General features: G+C 38.9%; 1 protein-coding gene across 1 annotated transcript; it reads right to left on the bottom strand.

Annotated features, from left to right (window-relative positions):
- Window positions 1–41: 41 nt before the first annotated feature.
- camk1a (calcium/calmodulin-dependent protein kinase Ia) lies at window positions 42–21,129 on the bottom strand. Its single transcript, XM_086292859.1, has 12 exons — window positions 20,752–21,129; window positions 19,445–19,563; window positions 6,726–6,857; window positions 5,648–5,722; window positions 5,053–5,191; window positions 4,803–4,929; window positions 4,449–4,524; window positions 4,246–4,358; window positions 4,068–4,146; window positions 3,522–3,609; window positions 3,186–3,354; window positions 42–2,683 (listed from the first exon to the last, which is right to left on the bottom strand). The coding sequence occupies exons 2-12, from the start codon at window positions 19,528–19,530 to the stop codon at window positions 2,580–2,582; spliced, it is 1,188 nt and encodes a 395-aa protein (XP_086148985.1). The 5' UTR covers window positions 19,531–19,563; window positions 20,752–21,129; the 3' UTR covers window positions 42–2,579.
- Between the last annotated feature and the right edge of the window lie 1,126 nt (window positions 21,130–22,255).

Genomic DNA, 22,255 nt, shown 5'->3' with positions numbered 1-22,255 from the left:
CTTTCAGAAACCTGGTTATTATATTATGACAGAACACACAATGCATAGACAAGGAAGTTTTATTTCAGTTTCAGCAATCATATCTCTGTGGGTACAAATCTTATTTTCTTACATCTTGTTCAATAACCCATGATGCATTGCATCCATACATTTGTAGCTCAAAACAGCTTTTACAAAAAAGGATATACAATATATACTTATATTTATATTTATATATATAATATACACGTGTTTCTTTATGAATTTAGATGTGTTTGTAATGGGTAATATAAGCTTTAAAAAACACAGCCAAGTGGAAACAAATCCCAGGAAAGGTTGAACAGAAGGTCATTACCAAACATATAATAGCCAGTTTCTCAAAGTCATCAACACTGGCTATCTTACAGTTAACATTAAGCCCTTCAAACACAGTTTGCATATTTTCCACAATTACAGTCATGTAAATCCAGAGTGATAGCCTTCTTTTACTGTACTATATGTATCAATAACAAAATGAGGGGAAATAATAATACGAGTGGGGGAAATAAACAGGTTTAAATTCAACTAAAGTGGACTGCTTGCGTACTAATGTAACACAACACAACAAGTGTCAGGATTTAAGTAATTCTAGCAAGCTGTTGGAGGGAAAATGCTTTGTCACACTCCTTTTCTGTTTTAAATCTCTCGAAGGCCGTCCTTCACCTGAGTCATACATTTAAAAAATGATGACATGCTTGATCTGTATCTTTAGTAAAGCATTCCAATTTCCCTGTATGGCTTTAGTATTTTGGGCCTTTTGCTCTGGAGGAACAAAGCTTGTACACTGGCAGACAGGTGATGCACACAATGGCACTGATGTGTTTTTTCCCCTATCACTGTCTAGATATCAGCTAGTAATGATTTGTTGGAGAGATTCAACATAAGTAATAAAAGCAAAAAAAACCAGAACGATTAAAAGAGAGTCCAGATGGAAATAAACATAGTACAGGAGAATTGTCACTCAGGTAGAGACTTGACCATCACAGTCAATGCAAATGATAAGTCCACTGTGCTGTGTTGTATTCTGTTAACAACATTACTTCTGGTGTTACTCACTTCACATTATATATCTCAAAATTACAGTATTACATCTTTTTTTTTTTCAGTACAACAGAGTAATAATAATCATGTGTGTTTATACTAATTGATCATCATTCATGTAAACATATTGAACCAGGTCATGCAAACAGTAGACCAAAACTTCTTCCACTAGAGGTGCACAGCACAAAGCAGGCGGAGCGCGCAGACTGAGATCCCTCTGGAGCCAGACCTCGAGACTGACAGCCGGCGGACATTTAGACACTTTGTCAGAAACAAAACAGGGAGGATGAACATGATATGGTTATGTTTGTTTTCTTCCCACTTGTTGTGGATTCTCTGTATGCTTTTTCTAACATGACGAATGCCAATGGAGGAAGGTGAGATTACTGTGATTTCCAGACTTTTGGGGATCTCAGTTTGAGCCTCAGATAACAGAACAGCCATAAAACAAACAAACAAACAAAGAAAAAAAAAACAAAGAAGTCTCCTTTTGATATTCGTACATTTCAGTGTTTTCCCTAACAAAAAGCATGCAGACACTTCAGGTCAGAATGACCCTTCACAAACCCAGTCTGAGCCAGAATAGAGTCCATAACCCCAGAATCACCCTTCACTTTCAATTATCTCCTTTGCAAATAGGCTTTAAACAAAAGAAGTGAATACTTATTTTTTTTTAAAGACAGAAACACTAAATAGTGACAATGTGAGGGGGAAAAAGGGGTTAACCAAACAGAAATAGATAGGTAGGTGAAATCAGCAGTGAAGACACAGCTTGAGATTTAACTAAACAGCTACTTGGTCGATGACTAGACTGAGTCATATTGATGGGTGAAGAGTATAAAGACATGCAGAAGGAGCTTTCAGTACTCTTTTCATTAGCTTTTTTCCCCCCTGTCTGGCCAGATTTTTGGAGAAGGCTGCGAGAAATGTCTAGCATGTGGTCCAGATGGACGCCCATTGTAACTGCGATTAGAGGTACTGCAGATGACAGATAATATAAGAGATACGTAATCAAAGAGAATACCTTTATCTCATCACAGATTAAAACTCTAGGCCCTTCCTGAAGCCAACCACTTATAGTACTAGCAAAATGTCAATGGCCACATTCACCTAGATTTTTTCAGCAGCGTGCTTTAATGGTGGTGGTGGAGGAGTATTGGCGAAGGGTTTCTGGACCAACATATTGCAAGATCCTTTAAAAGAGCCATGCCTACTTGAAGCAGCTTTGTTTACCATTAATGCAATGCAGTTAAAACTTGTAAATCTTCACTCATGAAGTTTTTTCTTTTTTAAAAATTATTATTTATCTTTTCTTTTTCTTTTTTTTCCCAGGCAAAGGAAATGTATGTTTTGTCTGCACTGTAACAGTGACCTGCTGGCTGTGGATGTACTCTGGTAGACCGTGCCTGATAGCTGCTCTGCATTCCTGGCCAGACTGGGCGGGTCGGCGGGTCAGCGGGTCGGCGGGCTCTGGGCGCTCCAGGGATTCGATGTGACATGACAACACTATTAGGTTGTGCTCAGATCCGACTAGTTGGCCTGCAGCAGTAGGTGCAGCTTCTCAGGCTGTCCCGATCCGTGCTGCCCTCATTGCTTCCACGACGGCCATCCTCGTAGTTAGACACTGGATGTTAGAGCAGAGCACGGATTATTCTGGGGTCTGAGATTATCCATGGTTGGTGTAAGAGCTTGAGTCTGTCTGTTCAAAGTAAGTGTAAATTGGCCTAATCCAGCTAGCTCCTCTTCCTAATTCTACACCCACATCATATTGGGCTGATGATAGAAATAGGCAAGATTTCCAATTGTACCAGATTCACATCTCATGACAAATCAGTGTGGTTGTATGACTGAAAACCTTACCGCAAACATCATAAATTATTGTGAACTTACATTTTAGGGCTATCCTAAATAAGGAAGAAATTTTGTCTAAAATAAAATAGTTTGTTTTTGGTTTAATTGCAGCTGATAATTACAGTAACTATGATATTATTATATACATGTTAAACTCATCTCCTTTGACATGAAAATTCACACAATTTCTAAAAACATACACCTTGAATCACCTAAATTTTCCTGGGAAAAAATTGAATTTCCATATGTTCATTCACTGTGAACTGCTAACTTACAGCTCTCCTCCTCGCCATTCCCCAAATCGTCATCCTCCTCCTCCTCTTCCTCTGGGAGCAGATGTCCATGGCAGGGGCTGGTGGGAGTAATCTGACTGGGTCCCTCGAGACTAGTGCCCAGCTGCAACTTCCGCATGTGGCGCACCACTGCTGTGGCATTAAATGCTTGCTACATGGAGAGAGGGAAGAGTGGAAGGGGAAAAAAAATAGTAAGAACCTTCTGTGTCTGACAGCTACTGAAGGAGGAAAACAGTTAAGCCGTACAAAATGAAACTCCTGGCAATCTTAATACACCTCTTCCCACAGGGTGCTGCGTGATTCAGCCGAGGAACTGACCTTCCATTTACTTTTGGCAAAGTTCTTCTTGATTTGTGCGCTGACAGATTCGTGGATATTCTTATCCAGAGCTGTGTCACCACATATCCTGAAAGTCACCAAGAATTGGAGAAATTACAGGAATTTTAGGCACATGACTGAGACATCATATTGTAAACAATTAGCATCATTCATGGCTAAGCATTACTTCACTGAAGCATAAGCCAATCTGTAGAACACTGATCTGCTGATCTGCAATGTAGAAATGTTTCTTTGGGCTTTTCCCAAACATCTGACAATGCACAATCAAAGAGATGAGTCAGCTAAAGCAATCAGTTATATGCACACTGACAGTAAGAAAAAACAATAAACAATATTGCAGTCAATAACTGATTGATTGTTGTATCTTGCGATATTAAAGAAGCCGAAATGTCACCCCTGAGAAACCAGAAAAATTTAAAAAATAAAATATAACAAATATATAAATAAAAACTTGAAAACATTTTCAGACTGCTGCTTATAACATTATAGCAGCTACATATAGATCCAGTATTTTAGCTTTCCTACCATGGATGCTGGAGCGCCTGCTCACATGTGTATCTTTTCAAAGGGTCTTTTTCCATCAGGTGACAGATGAAGTCTTTGGCTGCCAACGAAATTTAAGTTCATGTACAAATAATAATCTCATTTGTTGCTATTTATGTATTTTTTTAATCTGTATTTGTAGTAGACATTTCATGGTTACCTGAATCTGAGATGTCATCCCAGTATGGAGAGTCAAATTCATATTCTGCTTTCAGAATCTGCTCAAACAACTTGGCGTCATTCTCATCGTAAAACGGAGGATAGCCACATAAGCTGTAGAAACGACATTGGATTTTATTTAATGCAAGAAACCCCCTCCAAACGCTCTCTATACTTCTCAGGGATAAATAAACTGTGACTTACAGAATATAAGAAATTACTCCTATGGACCAGCAATCCACTGCTTTACTGTATGGCTTCTGAGCGAGCACCTCAGGAGCTGCAGTCAACATTCACAGAGTGAGAAAGTATAGAGACAGAGCAGCGGTGAGGATGAATTCAAGTAATCTTGACCTTTCAGTAATACTATGTGATCTGCCAGGTCATGTTAAACAGGTAGAGAGCACTTCTGAAACACTTGCAGTTGACTCAATAGTGGATGAAAGAGCCTCTCACAATGCAGAGTATAAAGAGGGGATATCAGCTGAAACAGCTAGTGCTAAGCTCACATGAAAGAGAAGGGGGGACGTGAGAAGACCAGAAAATTGAATGCCTCACCCACATATCCAGGAGTACCACAGGCTGTGGACATGACGCTGCCCGCCCCCTCAATTTTTGACAGTCCAAAGTCACTGATCATAATCTTCGAGTCTTCATCCATACTGTAATACAGCAAATTCTCCGGCTGCAGAGACAAGAAGAAAGATCAAAGAGGAAGGTTAGAAAAAAAAGAGAAAAGAAAGAAAAACAAGCCAACTGCAAGACAGGTTGAGCTTTTATATCTCTGTCTTTTGCTGAATTAAGATACCTTCAAGTCTCTGTGGACTATCCCCATATCATGGAGGTATTTGACTGCATCCAAGATTTGATGGATGAGCTGGCTGGCATCTCTCTCCGTGTAGAAACCTTTCTCCACAATTCTGTCAAAAAGCTCACCTCCAGACACCCTGTCAGTAAAACAAAATCAGGGGAAAGAGTCTCTACAGTACTGCAAATATTAGAAGTGATTTTCTCTTCAACATGAGCTTAAATTTGTTTAAATTAAAAAAAATCTATTATCTTATTCTTTTATGATTATTACTGTCGTTTCCAACGGTTTACTGAATTTTAGCAAATTGTCCGAATTACGTAAGACTGCTTCATCCTGCTAGTGATTTCATGAGTTTGAACATTTGAAATGACATATATTAATACGAATATGATACACTGTCAAATTTGAGGTGTTACATAATGCCATATGTAACAGATTTTTTTTAAAAAGAAGCTTTTTCCTGATTTGTTTTCTCTAAATTAACAGAACAAAATCAAATGTTTCCAGGCTATTTTAAAGAAAAATATGAGAGGCATGTGTATCTTGTGTTGTGCAGTTGGCAGTGTGAAAGCAATGAGGAAGGAGAACTCACAGCTGCATGACAAGATAAAGGTGGGATGTACTTTCAAAGATGTCCTCCAGCGAAACAATATTGGGGTGCTTGATTCTGAAAATTCACAAACAGAAATCATCAGAAATCTGTTTTTTTTTTATTCATTCATTTTCTTTTTTAAACAAGTCACATTTCACCAAACACCAAACGTTTATATTTAATTGGTCACCAGATGGCATTCTTGCTGCATAATTCCCATTTTAGTGAGCGCTGCTCTCTCTTTTCCCTGATGTGTACAATGGTGAACTCAGGTTAAAACAAGGTATTTACACTGCTCCCTAAAAATAGAAAATGTGACAGCCTCCCAGAAAAATCACAGCTAAGTTTTAGACAGATTACCTCTTGACTCTTTTCTGCACCTGCAGAAATGAACGAAAAACACTTATAGGGCCTAATAGCATGGTTATAACAAATGTTAGTCTCTTAAAACATTGATTTGGATTGCTTATTGTTATGAACCAGCCAACAGAAGGTTGAGCATCTCTCTCGGCTGCTGAGTCAAGTTGAAAGCATATGAGGCATCACTAACACAACAGCAGCTGAGAAGGGCTAATGTGACTTTTCGTAGGGTGAGAGAATCCCTCTGTCTTTTCTCAGATCATTTTTTTCAAACTTCCCTCATCTCCCTCACTCTCATGTCTCTCTTATTTATTTCATTCTGACTTAAATATTCTGTCCACTCCTCCCATTCTTTCATATCATTCTCCCTCTATAATACTCCCCCCACCCCACCCTCTCCACTTCTCCTCCCTCTATGTCTCTTTCTCTTTCTTCAGTACACTGCTGCGGGGAACTCCACACCATCTCCGCCTCTGTGTGCTGTTGCCCTGGCAACAGGGACACTAAAAATAGGTCTATCTTCTTTACTCCTGACATTTCCGGTGCACAATCCTACTGTTTCAACTGACACCATGCATTTAGTCACCCATTCAATTGACCCCTTGCATATATTTTGGAGTGATGTATATGCACTGTAGTACCAGGCTGCACTGATTGATCCTTCCAGCTGGACACAAAGCAGCAGCCGATGCATCGCGAGCAACTCCAGCGGCCTCACCTGTGTAGTACTGCGATCTCATTTTCGATATTGTTCTCTTTGCCTTCCAACGCTTTCTTGGGAATGCACTTAATGGCCACGAGCCTCTGAGTCCTCTTTTCCTCTGCTAGAACCACCTCGGAGAAAGCACCCCTAAAACACACACAAGCGTACATGCACCAATCAGACAGTAATTGAGAGACGTGTGGACTGAAACGGACAAAATCAGAAAGCTTTGTGCCACGATGCCTAGAGAGTGTGACATGAAAGAATAACACATGAAGAGTTGTTTTTTGTTTTGTTTTTTTAACAAAACATTCATGCTTATAAGCTCTAATAAATAAAAAATAACTATATATGTTTGAATATACAGGTTTTTGGTGCAATCTTCTTATTTCTTCTTATATGTTCTGCTAACTGGAAGGTTGGTGGTTTGAACCCCAGCTCCTCTGGTGTGCATGTTGTTCCGTCCTTGTGCAAAATAATGAAAATGAATTTCCCTCTCTGAGAGTGTGATTGATAAAGGGCTGCACGCACTGAATGAGGCACTGTATTTGTGCATTAATGCATGAGCGGTCAATAGGCCTGGAAAAGTGCTATGAAAACACCAATGTTTAATTTACCACTTAACCACACCAGACCTCATACACTGCATTCAAACCATCAGGGTTTGTGTTTGTGTTGCAAAGGTGTGCGCGTGAGAGAGCGATGTTTAGATGAATAATTCACAACGGTGGCATTACCAAGAGGATTTTGGGGGGCCGAGAAAAGGCTCGGGAGGTGATGCAACAGTCACGTAGAAAGATGGGAAGAGAAGTTGTTTTAAAAAAGGAAACGATGTTCAATAATAGATAGAGTAAATGTAGTGTAGCTGTATCTGAGGGAGACTAGACTGCATTATAGATTACGGTCTGGTGATGATGAGAGGCAGAATAGTTTGTATTTACACAGTCTCCCCACAGGAGCGTGGGAGGGAGCTCAGGAGGAGACCTGAATGCACCAACATTGTTAGCAACCACAGGGATCCTTTCCATGTGTGCGAAGCAACACTGTCACTCAAAACACAAACGGATGTTTGATGTTCAAGTTTTAGAATACGTCATCTTTTGAGCCAAAACTGAAAATGTTTGGATTTTAATAAAAATCTTAAATAATAATTGCTCGCTTTATATTCCTTCTGCTTTTAAAGTTAATTAATATGTAATTACAAAGCTGATGTAATGTTCTTCTTCTTCTATTTTTTCTGTCATCTCTCCATAATAAATGCTCTGCCTGAATCCGTGGTAATCCTTGCACCGTGGCCATCTTGTGCTCAGCGAACCAAAGCACTGGAAACATTTGCATAGTGAAGCTGATGCACAAGAAAGCAACCAATTCTAACACACATCTCTGGTTTCATTTTTAAAACGTCCTTAAAATAGTCTCAGAGCAAAATTGCATAAACGTCCATTTCTCATCGACCCCTGAAAGCATTTTAATATGTTTAAGCCTGCAGCATTTGTAGCTACATAGGCTTTCATCAGAGGGTCAAGAGTGCTAAACTTACACTATCGGTCAGTAAAACTCTGTCTAACTTTATGGGGATTATTGAAAGTAAGGCAATCAACACCTCAGGGGGGAGAGAGACCTATGGAAATCCTAATTTGATCACGTGTCTTTCTCATGGAAATGTAGGCAGTATTATCTCATTTTAACATGTGTCTGAAATGTACTGTTACATTGTATAAGAACTGCCTCATCAACTTTATAAATGGCATTTACACACTTCCTTGCTTTGATACATTTATCTGAAATTCTTAGAACTACCTGTTCAACTTCCACATTACCGCACACATCATAGGGCTCATTCCTTTTAAAGCTTTGGCACATTTGTGGACATTAATACTAACTGCCCACATTATTAAATGCTTGTGTAATGCAGCTCAAATTGTATAGAACAGCTCCTTCTATACTAACTCTAAAGCACCCAGGTGTCAATCCTTTTGAACAAGTTAAAACATGCCGAAATAACAGAATTTCATTGTGACCGATTCTGATAAAGGGCTGTGAAAGAGTCTTATCTTTTTATTTTCCATATCAAAATAATAGGATCTGTTAGCAAATTGCAGCACAAATTACACAGGTATAAATGTGAATCTTGTCCAGTCACCCATATGCTGTAATGTGTACTGCTGTACTGGAAAAGTGTGACCTTGTGGATTTTCAATCATTGCCTTTAAACCCACAGTGCAGTTTACGTCACAAAACACAGAATTCACTGTTACACTGACAGCTAAAGTCTGTTTACTTTGTACTGATAAAGATTTTGAGTGTGCAGACTACTGTGTGTTTTTGATAAGAAACACCACCAGTAATTGTTCTGCAGTGATTTGAGATATGCACCAAAGTGACTGACAAAACAGTGAAACAACAAGAAAGAAAAATCATCACTTTTTATAGGTGCAGAGTGCAAATCTGTACTGTTCAAAATGCTATAATATCAGACAGCAAAATATCAGCACAATACAATAGCCATAAAAAACAATAAACAACAAATGAAGATTAAAAGACATAAATACATATAGTGCTTAACAAATTATTAGATCCCACCAAAGGTAAGGTTAATGCCACAGCCGCTGTAAATTAAAGTTACTGGTAATTACAAAAATATATTTTTTCACGTTTTTATGTGAAACATTTTAATGGAAAAATGTAATTATTGTTATTATCTATGAATTTTCTCATTTACTGTTTTACAAAAAAGGAAAGGAAAAAACAGTAAAGAAGATCGATATTTTTTATTACTTTGCAAATTAAAATTTTACTTTTTAAGTTTGAAGTTTTACTTTCCTGAACAGAAAAACGTGCCAGCTCAGGTTTGGGTTTAAAATGTTATCAGTTTTTTTTTAGCAGTTATAGCTACCATCTGGACCATTAGGGCTGTGCCTTATCATACAATATTACTGGAGTACATTTAAAAACACCCTCTCACAGTAGGGAGCAAACAACAATGGCACTAGCACAGGCATGTCCGAGAGTGAGAGCATGGAGTCAGTCCCCAGTGAAGACTAAGTACATAAAATGCAATGCTTTGCAAAATATGCAAACAAACAAAACAAAAACAACTGTTCCCACTAAAAGCGGAAAAAAACTTGTTCCACCATTTGAGGCGGAAAAAAAAAAAACAACAAGCTTTAAAGATTCATGAGGAGGTGATTCTAGCAGATAGCAACAATGTCAACCTAACTATCATCTCCAGTAGAAAATATTTTTCGATTTCAGCTTTATTATGTAACAATATTTTACTGACTACTAAACAGTTACAATGCTAGGTTGCTAGGTATTCTGTCAAGCAGTTTTTTTTAGTACGTTTACTTTAAAATTTCAGTGAAAAACATGACCTAGGCTACTTTTTGTGCTTACATGGGATTTATGCTGTGTCACTGGAAATAATGCTGTGTCACCACTATTGTACTATAATGGTGCATCTACTGCAAGCACCTTGTGGGAATAGATTCACATTTTGAATTAGGTAGTCTGTCATCAGTGACAGTACCTCATTGGAAAAGAAGGATGGGAAGTGCTCTTCATTGTGTTTGCACTGATAAATACTGCTGCCTGCAAGCTGCAATTACTGATGAAACATTGTTGAGGTTTTTTTCTATATTATCATAGATTTCATAGTCACAGATTTCCTTGATATATAATGATATAATTTTCAAGCTGTATCGCCCACCTCTCATCACTATTGCCTAATTGAGAGTTCAATCCCACAGTTTATTCACTTTGCTCTAAACAATGTCATGTGACTGAAAAAAGTCAGTCTCTTAGTACTACAGTAAAGGCTGAGACAAGAATGGAAAAAGAATATACATAAAAGAATATAAAAATATATTATCCAAAATGTAATTTAACATGTGTAAACATAAAATATCATTAGCTGTAACAGAACTATGAGGCTGTATAATGGTCGAAAGTGTTCTTAAAACAATATGACTGCGTGATTTCAGCACAGATCTGTGAGTGACAGAATGACAGAGCAGACGACAGAGCCAGAAAAGGATCATCATAGATGTACATATAAACACGCACATACACACACATGTACACACTTCCCCACTGTTGCCATGAGACACACTGTAATTAACCATCCAGTTGCTCATTTCTCCTTGGAGACATAGTAGGGGTGGACTCTCAATGGGTTTTGGAGAGGAACACAGAGGAAGCTACTGTAGCTGTTGCTCTAAACTAATGAGAATATGTGGAGTGCTGTGTATTTTAACCCTGGACAGGTGCAAAAATGGGGCTGTATGTGCTCATCCAGCTGTAAGGTTTTCTTTTTTTCAGTCTCTGATTAAAACATTGTTTCTGTATCTAACCAGCAATTGGTAACATACAATGGAAATGTATTTAATGCCAGTAAATAATCCTGGCATGTGCATCAACTCGCTGTTAAGAAACTAAAATAAATACATTTCACATGAGTCACTGGACTCAAGACTCATAACTGATGCATCTGTCATCTTGGCAGTTAGAATAAGACATCTTGTAAAAGAAGATAGATAGATAGATAGATAGATAGATAGATAGATAGATAGATAGATAGATAGATAGATAGATAGATAGATAGATAGATAGATAGATAGATAGACACACACACAAAAAAAAACACAAGTTGGTGATGACACTATCAGCCCAGCTGTCTAAATGGACAAATATTGATTCACACATTCTCATATCAATGTCTCGCATTGCTTTCACTCTAATTAGTGGTATCACTGTACTGTACAACACACACACACACACATGCTTTCATTTTTGTACATATACAGTACTGTGCAAAAGTCTTGAGCCACCCCTCATTTTTTTGTTAATTTTTTAAAGTGGTCGGATCAAAATTTTCCGTTGGTGATTGGTTGCAGATAATAAGAGAGGAAGCACAGTGAATGTCTGTAGCCATCTGTAGAGGCATTAACACGGTACAAACTCTGTCATTGCCTTACATGCTATTTCTATGTATTTTTACACAGGTTTCAAGAGAAGGCTTTTGCACATACAGTGGGGCAAAAAAGTATTTAGTCAGCCACCGATTGTGCAAGTTCCCCCACTTAAAATGATGACAGAGGTCAGTAATTTGCACCAGAGGTACACTTCAACTGTGAGAGACAGAATGTGAAAAAAAAATCCATGAATCCACATGGTAGGATTTGTAAAGAATTTATTCGTAAATCAGGGTGGAAAATAAGTATTTGGTCAATATCAAAAATACAACTCAATACTTTGTAACATAACCTTTGTTGGCAATAACAGAGGTCAAACGTTTACTATAGGTCGTTACCAGGTTTGCACACACAGTAGCTGGTATTTTGGCCCATTCCTCCATGCAGATCTTCTCGAGAGCAGTGATGTTTTGGGGCTGTCGCCGAGCAACACGGACTTTCAACTCCCGCCACAGATTTTCTATGGGGTTGAGGTCTGGAGACTGGCTAGGCCACTCCAGGACTTTCAAATGCTTCTTACGGAGCCACTCCTTTGTTGCCCGGGCGGTGTGTTTTGGATCATTGTCATGTTGGAAGACCCAGCCTCGTTTCATCTTCAAAGTTCTCACTGATGGAAGGAGGTTTTGGCTCAAAATCTCACGATACATGGCCCCATTCATTCTGTCCTTAACACGGATCAGTCGTCCTGTCCCCTTGGCAGAAAAACAGCCCCATAGCATGATGTTTCCACCCCCATGCTTCACAGTAGGTATGGTGTTCTTGGGATGCAACTCAGTATTCTTCTTCCTCCAAACACGACGAGTTGAGTTTATACCAAAAAGTTCTACTTTGGTTTCATCTGACCACATGACATTCTCCCAATCCTCTGCTGTATCATCCATGTGCTCTCTGGCAAACTTCAGACGGGCCTGGACATGCACTGGCTTCAGCAGCGGAAAACGTCTGGCACTGCGGGATTTGATTCCCTGCCGTTGTAGTGTGTTACTGATGGTGACCTTTGTTACTTTGGTCCCAGCTCTCTGCAGGTCATTCACCAGGTCCCCCCGTGTGGTTCTGGGATCTTTGCTCACCGTTCTCATGATCATTTTGACCCCACGGGATGAGATCTTGCGTGGAGCCCCAGATCGAGGGAGATTATCAGTGGTCTTGTATGTCTTCCATTTTCTGATAATTGCTCCCACAGTTGATTTTTTTCACACCAAGCTGCTTGCCTATTGTAGATTCACTCTTCCCAGTCTGGTGCAGGTCTACAATACTTTTCCTGGTGTCCTTCGAAAGCTCTTTGGTCTTGGCCATGGCGGCGTTTGGAGTCTGACTGTTTGAGGCTGTGGACAGGTGTCTTTTATACAGATGATGAGTTCAAACAGGTGCCATTCATACAGGTAACGAGTGGGGGACAGAAAAGCTTCTTACAGAAGACGTTACAGGTCTGTGAGAGCCAGAGATTTTCCTTGTTTGAGGTGACCAAATACTTATTTTCCACCCTAATTTACGAATAAATTCTTTACAAATCCTACCATGTGAATTCATGGATTTTTTTTTCACATTCTGTCTCTCACAGTTGAAGTGTACCTCTGGTGCAAATTACTGACCTCTGTCATCATTTTAAGTGGGGGAACTTCCATAATCGGTGGCTGACTAAATACTTTTTTGCCCCACTGTATATACACCCATTGGCCACTTCATTAGGTACACCTTTTCAATACTTTGTTAACACAAATGTCATAGGCAGCATATAGACCTGCAGGAGTTCAAATCGAGCATCAGAAAGGAGGAGAGAGGTGTCTTTGAACATGGTCTGATTGATGGTGATTGATTGATCTGAATATTTCAAAAACTTCTGATCTAGTTGGATTTTCTCACACAACAATCTGAAAACAGAGTTTCCAGAGACTGGTCAGGAAAAATAAAATATCCAGTGACCCTCAGTTCTCTGTGTGAAAATGCCTTGTTGTTTCCAGAGGTCAGAGGACAATGGGCAGAACTGATATGCAGGTAACTATAACTCAAATAATCCCTTGTTAAAACCAAGGCTTCTAACAAGCTGTATCTAATGAAGTGGCCAGTGAGTGTATTTGCACCGTTTTAGTCTTAAGCCAGTGACTTCATACAGTTGCAACATAAAGTTGCAGCCTTAACCCCCTGGGTTCTAAGTATCATAGATGGTAACCCTAACTGTACACTAACACTATATATTCACTGAACACAGGTTGTCACATACGGGTCTAAGTATTTGCTACTTAAGAATGAATACTTTTTCTAAGTTCTGAGAGTTCCTTAGTTCAAAAATATAATTTTTTGTGGCAATTACTTTTATCAGGTTCTTTTTTTATTTTAGGTGATAGCTTCACAATCAGTAAAAACTGTTGCCCTTTTTGAAAACATCTACAAGGACCCGTAAGCCTATCGATCTCACCTGATACAAAATACTCACTTCAAATCCAACACGCCTCCAAGTCCCAAAAAAACCATTCCCGTTTTAGTCCAATCCATAATGTGTGTGTGTGTGTGTGTGTGTGTGTGTGTGTGTGTGTGTGTGTGTGTGTGTGTGTGTGTGTGCTTGAGAGAGTGTAAAAGAAGACTGCATCTCTGTGGATATATAGTACAATCCAATTCAAAATTATCTCTAGATCCATTTTTCGCATTGCAAAAATATCTTTATACATTCACACCACCAAAGCTTGGGAGTGGAGTGGACTATTCACCAACAATTGTACAACTGTACGTTCTCCCTTCACACTGCTAGAGTTATGTGTAAGTCGAACCTCTTCACTCCTCTCCTATTCTCTTCAAACAAACTAACCAGCACAAGTGCTTTCCAGTGATTCTGAGTACTGCACAGTCACAATATTTATACTCATCATCCACCTTTACAGCACAAGTAGTTCTTAAAGCTGACCTGCCTCATCTCTTTGTTTTATTTGAAATTAAGGCTCATTTTATTGTTATCCTGTCTTTATGAGTCATACTTTATGCCAAATAGCTTCCCTTTTAAAATGTCAGTTAGGTCTTGATGTTAAAACTAATTGAAACAAGGGGTATTCCAAAAGTGAGTCAGATACCATCGCTTAGGTGTAAACTATGATTGTGAACTTATTGCATTATTCCTCTAAAACCTGTATCATGTAATTACCTTGTTCCTTAACCGGGGGCTCTAAAAGAAGAATCAGGCATCAGCAGTAAACTTCAGAATCACTCTGCTGTGGAAGCTTAAGACTGATTTTATTACTGTTTTGTGGTTTAAATGATTTGTTAAGTAGCCTCTGTGTAGCTCATTTCTGTTAGACAAGCTACCAGCTCATGGGTATAATCCCTGTCCACAGCACTCATAAACTGAACTTATGTTCCTGCACACTATCACTGTTCATGATTAAAGTCAAGCTGCAGCGTTCTGTTTTGTAAATAAACACAGTAAATTAAGTGATTTCAGAGGACATTTATCCACACTGTAAAACAAAAAGACATCTATTTGGACAACTGAGATACAGAAAAGCGAAGGCTTTCAGTATTAATGGCAGTAATAAACCACAGTAACTACAGCAATGCCTCGGTCCCTGGACTCTCCTTCCATCTTAAAGTCTTAAACAAACACTCTCGGTAAAGAGGGCCAACACAGAAGAAACTTGAGTCAGCTAGACTGTCATCGCATGTTACACCTCCATAACAAGTATCAAAATATAATCTGAACTTTTGTCTACTAGTTATGACTATTAATTCCAGGAACAAACAAACAAACAAAAAAGATTCTATCTGTATTTGTTTACTGCATTTTTCATGATGAAAGATTTACCCTTGACCCTTTGAGATTGACCCTTGACCCTTTGGTAACACGTTCTGCATTCATGTAGGCTACTTCCTTTTAACATTAGTAGTTCCACAAAGTAAAGGTTGACTGATATAAGCTCTTTAAGATGGATATCGATACTTCATGACACTTTATGATTTATAAATGTGATACTCTGATATATCTAGAGATGGGAATGAAGAACCAGTTTGAGTAGTTTGATTCCTTGGAATTTTCTATCTGTCCTACTAGCAAATACGCTACAATCAGTTGATTTCAGTTTGTGTGCTGGAGGAGGGAAGTTGTTGTGCAGTCTAAAGTGGAGCTATGGACATTTTGTTTTGACTGCACAAAAGGAGAAGAGTGCAATGGTAAAGTATAAATTGCAAACAACTACATTATGCTGCTAACGCACCTTTTGCTCTTAGAAATCACCTGCACAGACAGCATGCTAACGGTAAGCTAGCGAAGACCCCAGAGTGATGTTAAAGCTGAGTGAATGCTGATCCCACCCCAGCAGCCAGACCCTGAACTTCAACAGGAAACAAACTGCTGAGCAGTCAGGCAGCAGGCTTCGTTTTTACCTGTTCATGTTGGAGTAATTAAGTAACATACTGCTTTATTTAAAAATATTCTGTGTGATATGTGTAATACATTACTTTTTTGAGTAATGACCCCAACTCTGGGGGAAAAACATCCAACATGCACAAACATTTGAACACACAGCATGCAATTAATTTGCACAAATGTAGTGTCTTTGTATATGCTGGTGCATATACAAATCATGGTGGTGACTAAAAATGGAGCCAATGAGAACACAACGTCAGCATTCATCACAGGGTTGAAAGTTGTTTCTCATGTCTCTTCTCACTTTTTACATTTTAATTTATCAACTGTTATGAATACACATTCCAATAGATCATCAAATATCTAATAATAGCTGATAATATTGACCCATAAATAAATTAGGCTCACAGTCATACATTAGGAACAGGGAGGGGGATAGAGCGTGCCACCACATGAGCCCCAACCAGCCCCGATTAGGTAGGTGTTAAAAACTGTATCTTGATGGAGTCTCACTTGGTTGCCTGACACAATTTATCTAATCATCCGATGACACTTGGGTTTTGTCAATAAATGAAAAAAAAAGTGTGTTGAGGATTAGAGTGAATGTGCTCTGGAGAAACTGGTAGATTGAACGCATTACCTCTGGACAGAAACAAGTTGTCTGTTTTCAGGAGGTGTCCTAAATAAACCGATGAATAGTTTAACACACCAAGAGGCTAAAAAGTGGCAAATTTTTAAGAGCATGACACCCAAATATTCTGTTTTGGGAAAAGTACAATTTTGTGTACAATTTCATTACACTAACAGAATCCCAAGACTCTATAGTGCCCTACAACTCTGTCTCATTCATTTCATTCTTGGTAATTCACAGTGTTGAAGGAGAAAAGCATGACAATAACAAAAGTGAAAAACAGTCTCCAAAGCAAGGCAGGTATATTAATTGTAGAGGGGGGATTTCTTTCCCCCATCTGCTAACACTACCATGAGGACAATTTGTTCTCCAGTGGACTTCAAACAGAGGTAGAACTGTGAGGATTATTCGGATCTGAATATAATATTTCAACATAAATCAATTAACTTCACACACTGAATTCCTGGATAAAGCTCCCCAGTAATCTTTTCTCTGAGCATAAGGAGCTTTCCGTCAACACATTAATTCTACCCTCTGCTAGGTCCAGCTATAGTGACAGGAGGGAAAGAATATTACTACAGCATTTTCTTTTTCTCGTTTTTTTCTGGAATAAGAGAGCATGGCATCCTGGCATTTTACTCACTTCAATCCAAGTTATATAACCTTTAATATCATACTTTAACAGTCACTGTTTTAAGTTGCTGTGGAGTCCTGGTAGAATCATTTCAGGAGTTATGAGCATTAAGCAGCAGTCATGAAATCTGAAACATACAGTCAAAGTGCATTACAGACAGCATGCACAGCTCTGAGAGACAGATTTTCTGTCTCTTACAGTGTTTTAGATAACGAGACAGTGTCATCTACCCACTGCTATCTCACAGTTTTGGATGGGGACCAGAGTTGTGCAGTCATTAATATCTGATTCTGTGTTGCCTCTCTGGGGAAGCAGGTGTGATTCCAAGAGGAGAGAAAACAGCCACACTACATATGGCACACCCGTGTCATCACAGGTGGATGTGTGCTAGGTCACTTGTACTCAGTTTAGGGGTGGAGAGGTGCCCACCTGACCATCTGGGCTCAGTCCTGTCCCCCTGGAGGGTGCAGATGCAGGTCTGCATGAACCCATGCTTCACCATCACAGACTGCAAGGCAACCTGAACCCAGCTGGTTGAAGATTAATTTGGTAGACTTATTAAATCAAGATTTAAAATGTATTTCAAATTCCAGACTATGAGGCAATAACAAAATGTAATCAGGGTCAATATGAGGGCAGCGGGAAATATGATTCACCGCCAGATTTTACATGACTGGTTGGACTCAAGCTTCAACAGATTTTCTGGCAAACTGCAGTCAGCAGTTACAGCCAACTTCTCCTGATTACCCAAGTTTGGAGTTCATACAACAGTCTTATATCCTCCTGTCAGCCATGATGGAGTAGCTCCCACAGACACATATGAAAAGGATAAAGAGTAACAAGTCATACTGAAAATTACAATTTCATAACTGGTTTAAATAAAAGGGATCTATCCAGTTACATTGATTTTATGTTAGTATGAAATGTGTTCTTATTCTTTCTTTTTTTTACTTTAGAGTTTTCATAAAAGGAGAAAATGTATTATGTATACTGTAGGAAAGAGGAAACCCAGAACAAACAGCCTACAAGTATTTCACATCCTCCTCAAGCACTAACCTCTGGAGCCAAAAGTTTTTTTTACGTTTGTGTTGAAAACTGCAGTTCTTCTGCTGACCACTGGAGGCAAGTTCCCAAAACAAATCAGTCCCATTAGACTCCATGTTAAAATGACAAAATTTAAAGCACTAAACAGTCTGTTTTACATTCTGGTACGAAAAGTGTTTTCATCTCTATGGATAGTTTCTCCCTTCATAACAATTCGAGAGAGTACATTTGCTTTTTGCTTTTTTTTATTGCATTTAATTGTATTTTTTACACAGGCAGCTGCAGTCGATTGGTATCTGCTGGTCCCTTTCTCCACTAGTTGGAGTCACTGAACTGGACCACTACACTGTGCTTCTGCTTTTGATACCTTTTGAAGCATTTTAATTGAATTATCTGACAACTAACAAATGCACTAACATGGTTTGCTTGTTACCATGACAACTCCACCCTCTTGCTGAAATATGGTCATTGCTACCTAAACAAAACAAACAAATAACAACAACAACAACAGCAAAAAATGAGGATAGTAAAAACACTGAAGCTTGCAGTTGCAAATCAGTTGGTGATGCCATGGTAGCTGCCTTCCTGAGAGCATGGTTTAGATCAGTGATAGGTGCTACACAGTCGTTAAATGGTGTGGAAATATATGGTAGAATGGCTATGTCAGGCTGTGTTAATCCTCATTATTTTGCTTTCACCACATTAAATCATGCAACATGCGTATGCACTCTGTCACCTGCAAGTACTCATAAGTTACAATGCGCATGGACAACAAATGCCAGCTTCACTATATGATGTCTCAGACTTTACAAACCTACCAGTACTTGTATGGGTTTTATCTTTGTGATGATAGACTCTCCAATAATGAAGGGAAATTTAATTCAAATTCTAAACATACATGGTTGTTTTTGTATCTAGTTATCCATAGTGTTATAGAGGCATTCCCGTTGCTGAGATTTCAGCAGTATTGGTGTAATGCAGACACAGCAAAAAGGAGCGTGACATCCAAATATTCCCAAAAGGTGTGGAAGTGCCTTTGCAAGTTTCGGCCAGTCAGCCATCGAGTCGAAATCTGTCAACTAAACAGTAAGTACTACTTACGTTCCCAGCACTTCTTTGAAGTCGTAATGTTCTTTGATGTCTGATGTCTTCTTTTTCCATCCATTTCCATCCTCTCCAAGAGGCATCCTACAATGCTGATGGGAAACGCCACACTACAGCTGTGGAAAAAAATAATCAAGGAAAAGACTCAGAGTATACACAATTAAGTTCAGATCAACTGCATTGATTTTCAATAGAGAAACAAATTAAATGATCAATTCGGGGAATTAGTGACTTGGTTACATTCTAAGACTTTTTTTTTTTTAATTCTTAAGGAAAAAACATCCACTTTTTCTCTTCTACTTTTATGTTTGCAAAGATTTAAATGCAAAGTGGAGATATACATGTTTAGGAATTTGTATACAATCTGTGCATTCCTACAGTGTTTAATATTGAAAATTAAACAAAAATATTCAGTGTTTTTTAATTGTTTTAGATTACACTCTGGTTATATGGTGTGCTGCACTGAATGACAAGAAAAAAAGCTGGAAGTAAGCGCATGATGACAAAATACAAAATTACAACAGCTCTTGTGTTTGAATTTATTAAACAGGACAAATTAGATGACCAAGGTATGTCTTATTAAGATGTAGACATTAATGAGATAAGAAATAGAAATAAATCACGACAAAACAAACCTTTAGCAACAAACCTAGGACAAGTTTACAAACAGAAACCACAAACCACTAAAAATGACAGTTCTCCAGTTCTAAAAACCACTAATAAAGTAGGGCAAACAGTGCAGCAGAGGCTGTCACAAGAAAGCGACCATATACCGTGGCAAAAACAAACACATGGTCAGTAGGTTGTAGGCAGACACTAGCTGGGGGACCTGTGCTATATTTAACACTTCGCTTGAAACAATTGGGTTTCTCTGAAGAATGAGTATCTACAAATATACAAATCCTTGGAGATCTTTGAAGTGGAAAGTGTAGGCTATTCCAGTGATTAGGGTTTGACAATAGAGGCTGCAGGGCTGCAGGGCGTGAATGGCAAGCAAGCAAGGAGTTTGAATGGAAATTAAAAACGATGCGATATGCTTCTAATGCCACAGCGAGCTCGTTTTTCGTGGGTCGTGGTGAACATGCAACTATCATAGACTACAGGAAGAATAGACGATGTGGGTGTGCGAACCATACTGCAGTGCTCAAGGGTACGGCAGTCAAATCAAGACAGCATCTTAAGGTTTAAGCAGGAGGCTGCGGACATGCGACAAGGAAGTGGAGCAAAGGCACTTTGTCTCACAGATAAAAATAACACAACGCAAACAAGCCTGCAATGAATGTTGAACTGAAAAGGGAACGTACCTAAATGGCGATCTGTGGCTGTGATGCGTTCTTCTTCCCTCTGGGAGCGAGTGTGCTTGCTGTGCTTGTGCGCAGCGCTGGGTCCGCTCCGACTTCTCCTGACGTCAAGAAAGCCAGACGTCTATGGACGTAGTGCACCATAAAATCACTATCTGTTCCCTCAACAACGCGATCTGCGATTCACCTTATGACTGTCGAGCGACTGTCTGTTACAGCTGAAGAGTTTTTATTTTTGGCGATACTATAGCGCAGATAATTCTCCTCCTTAAGCACTGTGCGAGTTAGATTCAGGCAAATTTTCAAGAGTTTTTGAAAGTCATAACAACCCAGTTTGAATAAATTATCAATCACAGCCAGAGAAGCCGGTTTAGCTACAGCAGACTAAACATTTTAAACGCAAAATGGCCCCAGGATGAATTATTATTTTACGCATGAATTATCAGAGGATTAAATCTCCCTTCCGCACCAAGCATCTTTCTTTTGCAGCTCTGTGCACTCTCACACTTAAACCATTTCCTGGCAGCCAAGTGACATGCAAAGGTGTGGACAAACAAAAAGCAGGTGAGAAGATCCGGGAAGAAATAAAATGTCTCACTCACTCATTAAAAGTTTATCGTTCCCCCTTGAATGAAGTTTGATTATTGTTTCTTTTTTAGTTTAATATTTATGTCGTAATTCAGTGCTTGTTATTCCTTTATTTTTATCACCACTTGCAGGATACTGTCCACATACTAAGAAGACAATCACTGAGTATCTAAATGTATATTCTTGGTAAACGTATACGGAGAACTCCACCAACCAGTCTCCATGGAACATCACAGGGAGAAAAAGCTCCACAGGGATGGTAGCACACAGCCCGCCATTTCTGGGAAAAGGCAGGGAGTTGTCCTTCTCAGTGTATCATTGTAAATAAATGTTGGTTGGGCGTACTGCATAGCCAACATTGTAAATCCAAGCACAATACATTATAATACAAATGTCCTTAATAACACAGAAAAGCTAAGTGAAATTCTCTCTCATAAAAAGCTCTAGTGTCTGAACACTTACTCCAATACTATAAAAACCATCACTGAGTGCCGTTCCTTTATGTGTTTTTTATTTCCTTTCTTTTGTCTTAAGCACTTGTTTAAATGTGCTTTTCAAACAAAGTGATGCTGAAGTACAAGTAATATGCCATTACCACAACTTCTTCTAGTAATCATAATTACCATAATGAAAAAAACTCTTCTTTAACTCCCATTTATAATTTTCACAACAAACTACTACATTATACTTTTGTACAGTTTTTTTTTCAGTTTCTTGTGGATACAGTAACCATAGATGTGATTTGTCATATGTTACGCTTCTTCTTTCAGCTCTTCACCACAGCAGATTATCTGACTCCATCTCACTGTATCCCCCGCATCCTCCTCTGTCACACCAGCCCTCTTCATGTCCTCCTTCACTACATCCATGAATCTGGCAGCTCCATCTTCAACATCCTTTACCCCATAAATCCATTCTC

The sequence above is a fragment of the Aulonocara sp. 'chitande type north' Nkhata Bay genome, linkage group LG5 (assembly GCF_057382095.1).
Source record: "Aulonocara sp. 'chitande type north' Nkhata Bay isolate Kocher_YH1m ecotype deep benthic linkage group LG5, A_spYH_male_GT1.1, whole genome shotgun sequence".
Lineage (NCBI taxonomy): Eukaryota > Metazoa > Chordata > Actinopteri > Cichliformes > Cichlidae > Aulonocara > Aulonocara sp. 'chitande type north' Nkhata Bay.
This window is presented reverse-complemented; position numbering and strand designations above follow the sequence as displayed.

Coding starts and splice junctions, on each gene's coding strand:
- camk1a (XM_086292859.1), bottom strand. CDS start 19,530: ATGCCTCTTGGAGAGGATGGAAATGGATGGAAAAAGAAGACATCAGAC. Junction 5,723..6,725: donor GAGATCGCAGTACTACACAG/GTGAGGCCGCTG, acceptor GTGAATTTTCAG/AATCAAGCACCCCAATATTG. Junction 4,525..4,802: donor TGGTACTCCTGGATATGTGG/GTGAGGCATTCA, acceptor TGTTGACTGCAG/CTCCTGAGGTGCTCGCTCAG.